Source organism: Octopus bimaculoides, chromosome 16 (assembly GCF_001194135.2).
Source record: "Octopus bimaculoides isolate UCB-OBI-ISO-001 chromosome 16, ASM119413v2, whole genome shotgun sequence".
NCBI lineage: Eukaryota > Metazoa > Mollusca > Cephalopoda > Octopoda > Octopodidae > Octopus > Octopus bimaculoides.
The window spans coordinates 28782348-28787572 of NC_068996.1; the positions used below are offsets into that span (position 1 = coordinate 28782348).

The 5225-nt window shown below is 33.3% G+C and overlaps 1 protein-coding gene across 3 annotated transcripts in view; it reads right to left on the minus strand.

Moving 5' to 3' along the window:
• LOC106873738 (brain tumor protein) overlaps positions 1 to 5225 on the minus strand; it is a 40978-nt gene that overhangs the window by 25934 nt on the left and 9819 nt on the right. For all 3 annotated transcript variants that reach the window (XM_014921230.2, XM_052973664.1, XM_014921229.2), the window contains exons 3-4: positions 3192 to 3302; positions 893 to 1153 (exon numbers count right to left, since the gene is read on the minus strand). In XM_014921230.2, the coding sequence (XP_014776716.1) occupies positions 893 to 1153; positions 3192 to 3302 (372 nt within the window). The remainder of the gene's footprint in view (positions 1 to 892; positions 1154 to 3191; positions 3303 to 5225) is intronic.

Consider the following 5225-nt stretch of genomic DNA (forward strand, 5'->3'; position numbering starts at 1 on the left):
TATATATATATATATATATATATATATATATATATATATATATATACACACACACATACATAAATATAAATTGGCTGCAAGTGAAGCTACCTAATGCAATGGAGAAGTGACACCTCTCATGTGCTCTTTTGTATTCTCACTGTTGTTTCTCCCCAACAGCATGAATTACAAGATTCAGTAACTAGTGCCATTCCTCATGCTGCAGGATCTCCTCCTTCCAGTGTCTGAGGAAATGCTGAAGTTCATATATCTCCCTCAGTACATCCCTATATCGCAACTTCTGGCCACCCTGGCTCTGCCTGCCCTGATACAGTTCAGCATAAAAGCTACCTGCAAACATGTCCCACCCAACACAGCTACAATGAGGTAATGAGGCCCTTACAGTGTGAAGATCATGTCCATGGCCTGAAGCTATATTGACTGTTGAAATCGGCTCTGATGATTTTCAGTCAATTGAGAATGATTTTTGCTAGCACCTTGCCAGCTATGGCCAACAGATGATTCCCACATTCTGCTCAATCTCACTTCCGTTTTGTAAATATATGTACAAGTAGTCTACCTAACCAAAAACGTTTATAGTCAACTTATTACAAGCTAAGCTTTCTTCTACTGCTTACCAATTCTCTGAATCTCTTCAGTCATCCACATATTACTGATGTCTTCAGTTTTCCAAAAGTAATAAAACATGAAGTCAACCCCAAAAATCAATAGATTACGTGCTTGCCCACTTGAAATTTATAAAGCAATAAAAACTATTTTTTGAATATCAAATATGAAACTGAATAGACCAATCCCACTAAAAGATAAATATCAATCATCATATAATCTGCTTTAACTAGTTAACTTCTGCATTACACATCAGTTGAAAATTGCTTAAAGTAAAAATACTTACCCTTCTGTTTTCTAAAGCAGTTTTGTAACTTTGGAACGTTTCTTGAACAAGTCCTTTAACATTATCTCGTTGCATCTGCATATCAGTTAAAGCATTTTCAAGATTGTTACTAGTTTCTTCAAAAAGCTTTATTTTATTCTTACTCTCTGTTACCAGATTGTTAATCTCATCAGAAAACTTTGTGTCAACATTAGAAATTTTTTCAGTAAAATGCTCTGGTTGCTGGTGATCTTCAGCAATGCAGTCATTGCAAACCACTTCCTGCAATATAATATTTTTCACATTGAAACATACAAGAAATTAACCATAACCAACCCAATTCACTTTTGTAACAACCAAAAGAAACATATCCATCGCAAGCAGTTAAAGACATAGTGAGTATAAGACCTACAGACATTGTAGGGATCAAAGTAAATAGAAACTGACACTTGCTAAACTATTAAACCCATACCCAGCATAGATAACAGATTAAAGAACAGAATTTGGATTTAGGTAGATTGAGATCCCTAAAGTTAATATCAAACTGTACCATCATTCAGTCCAGTTATCTGATGCATCTCAAATACAGAATATTCAACTTGCATTTTATTGGTGTGAAGAGTGGAAAGGTAAAGTAGAAAGTTAACAGCCAACTTAATAATTAAATACTTGTAAATCATATTTAGCTAGACCCACTGCACTGTATTTGAAGCTGATAACTTCCTTGTTTGTAAAGCTGATTTCTTACTATTTATTTCAGCATGAAGTTTTAGTTCAATTGGCATAAATTATTAGAGTGCTAGACAAAATGATTTGCAGCACTTTTACAGACTATTTAGATTCCTGGTTCAAATTCTGTCATGGTCAACTTTACTTCCTTGGGGCTCAAAAACCATACCTGTTTGAATACACTGCCATTTGTAATGCTTTATTAATGCCAACAAATCACACAATCACTTCAAAATCAGACTCATTACAGAGCAAAGCAAACAAGTTTTTATCCAATTAAATTGGCTTGTTGAAGGCACAGCAAAGACCATAGCAAGATCTCTACTATGAACATTACTAAATAGACTTCATAAAAAAAGTGACACTTGAAAAATACATATCTAATTCCTTTTATGACTTTACAATCTATTGTTCCTATTTTTATGAGAAAAGCATGTTCAAAAGGAAATTGTCAAATTATCATTGCAACTAACCTTACAATAAGACAATAGATCTTTTTAGAACCATCCCACATTTATACACAATTCAAAAAGAAACTGATAAAACGAAATAGTAAAATATTAAAATACTGAATATACAGTTAAGTTAGCAATCGAGTCACTTGTTAATTCTTAACCACATAACCGAGTCTGTGTTTACATGCATATATCTTTTTAGACTCCACATGTCAGAACAACTAGGTTCAGCATTAAGATTTGTTAAAAATCTTACTAACATTGTACTGTAGCAGAATAATGTTATGTTTAATTTTGTTTCAAATGTTCTCTCCTAAGTCTGCATCTTCAGCACTATCCATGTGAACTTTACATCATCTCAAGAATTATATGCTTCAGAAAAATATCATTAGAAATATGTATTATGTATTTCATGGTTCTTTACGAACATCCAACAATCTTAAGTTTCCAAAATAACATTGAGATTTTCACTGGTAAATACAGAAATTAGCAAGGTTGTTGTTTACTTGCCAGATCTGGAATAGGGATAATGCCCATGGCCTGCAGAAGCCCTCTGCAACCAATGAGAGTGATGTCAATGGTTCATCTTGAACCATAAGTCAACACTCATGTGAAAGACATGAGCAGTGGAAGAATTCCAGAGAATCAATGTCCTGGGAAGGAAGAGCTGGGCAGAGATTTGTGCAGAGCCTGAGAAGATGTTAACAATAAGGATGATAAGAGGGAGACAAATGTGCTGGGAATGCTTGAGAGAAAGTGAAATGAGCTCAATCAGCTTGAAGGTACAGAAATTATTACTGTAACGGGGAAAAAGCAGAGAGAGAAGACAGCATGCTTGTGGTCAAAGGCTAGTTGAGTAGCCTTTTGTGGATGCAGTCTAGGAAAAAAAGGCCATTAAATCAGTGCAAGTAGTTTTAAGAAGAAATAAACTGTAGCATGAACAATTTCACAAAAAGTTGAAGTATAAATCTTTCAAGAACTGTTTTACTAAATTAAAAATTGTCAATAAAGCTAAAACAAGGCCTCATTGAGAGAAGGAGAATATGATGTGAAATGGCTTCAACAAAAAATTAAAACAATGTTTACATTCAAAAAGTTTCATCTCTGCCCATAAAACATAAATTCATTGTTCTTACCTGACATGAAAGACAAAAATATTTTACATTTTCACTTGGATGAATCCGACAAAACATTGGCTTCAGAAATTTAGGTCCATCTCCATTTTGCATATCTTCAAATGATATAACCTTAAAAAAGAAAAGAATTAAATAAACTGCCCAATTTCTTCTCAGATTCCAACGAAAAATTTGCTCATATTATATTAATATTTAAGGTCACAAATTTACTGAAAATGGTGATAATGGATAGCAGATCCATAGGATGAATACGTTCAAGTACGTCTTGCAGTTGTGGCACCCATGCTAGATGGTTCATGTCTGCTAACAATATATGTCTGTGCTCTTAGCATTGTGCATTTGTATGATAGGCTCTCACAGTATTTAGCATTCTAATAATGCATCAACATTGGAGTAGGATATAAAGATTGCCATTTAGTATTAATACTTCTGTCATATTTATTTTTTACATTTTATGTTCAAATCTTCCTAAGTCTGCATTGCTTTTCATACTTGTGGTAATTGACTGGTGTTTATTTCATCAAAACCACAAGTATGAAAGGCAATGCTAACTTCGGAAGATTTGAACATAAAATATAAAAAATAAATATGACAGAAGCAGTATTAATACTAAATAGCAATCTTTATATCCTACTCCAATGTTGATGCATTATTAGAATGCTAAATACTGTGAGAGCCTATCATACAAATGCATAATGCTAAGAGCACAGATATATATTGTTAGCAGACATGAACCATCTGGCGTGGGTGCCACAACTGCAAGACGTACTTGAACATATTCATCCAATGGATCTATCCAGCATCACCATTTTCAGGTTAGTAATGATAATTTCTAGATAAAATTCTGCCATCTATATTGTTTCATTATCTAATAACAGGATAAAAAGATTGTGACTCTGGTTAATGCATGAGAGGACATCAACATATGTTTTATGTATATGTCTAAATTTGTTATGCCCATCAACTGAAGAGAAATGAGCATGACTATAAAATGATTAATATGTTGAAGGAATATCAATCATTTCTTTAACTTTGACCAAGCTTATGAATTTGCACAGAATATTTAAGGTATGTTATTTATATGCTTCTATATTATATGAATACAGTATATACGCTGCAGCTGTTAGGTGCAGGTATGGTAATCGATGCAAATAGGCTATGTGGTTAAGCAAGTTCATATCCGAAGCACATGGTTCTGGGTTCAGTCCCACTGCATTGTACTTTGCATAAATCTTCTAATAAACCTGGGCCTTGTGAGAAGATTTGATGGACAGAAACTGAAAGAAACCTCTCATGTGATGGTTCTAAAATGAGTGTTAACATCATAAAAGCAGTGTCTTTTGTTTCCAATCTTCCATGAATACATCTGGCCATGGAGAAGCATTACCATTTTTGGAAACAGGCAAGGGTTAGCAATGGAAAGTAGATAACATTTACCATATTATAATGTACAATACAGTATCACCACCTGTCTTATAGGGTGCATTATTAATGTACATAATGTAAAACAGCCTGTGCACTACCTATAGCATAATATCACTAATATCACTACCAACAAATTCTAAGTACTCAAGTTATAAAACAAGGGTTATCAACAGAAAACAACTGTTTACATCAAAGACTTCTTCAGTAGAATAAAGGTTTTCTTTTGATTTACATTTTTTTCCTGTTTGGTGTGCGTGTGTGTGTATCTATATATATAAAAATGAGAACGTCTGTGTGTGTGTGTGTGTTTCCCTAAAACTCGAGAACTACACAACCAATTTCATTCAAATTTTACACATGTCTTACTTAGGGTTCCGGTTGTGTTTTAGTCAAAAAAATTTTTTTAACTTCTTGCATAGTTCGAGCCCACAGCAACATCATATCTCCTCCACTATTTAAGTATTACGTGTCAAAAGTGAAACAAAAACACTCATGTCAAATACTTTCACTTTAAAAATGAAACTATTCCACTAACTGAAACAATCACATTTCGATACTGTAATGACATACTTTCACTTTAATGGTGTATATATATATATATATATATAT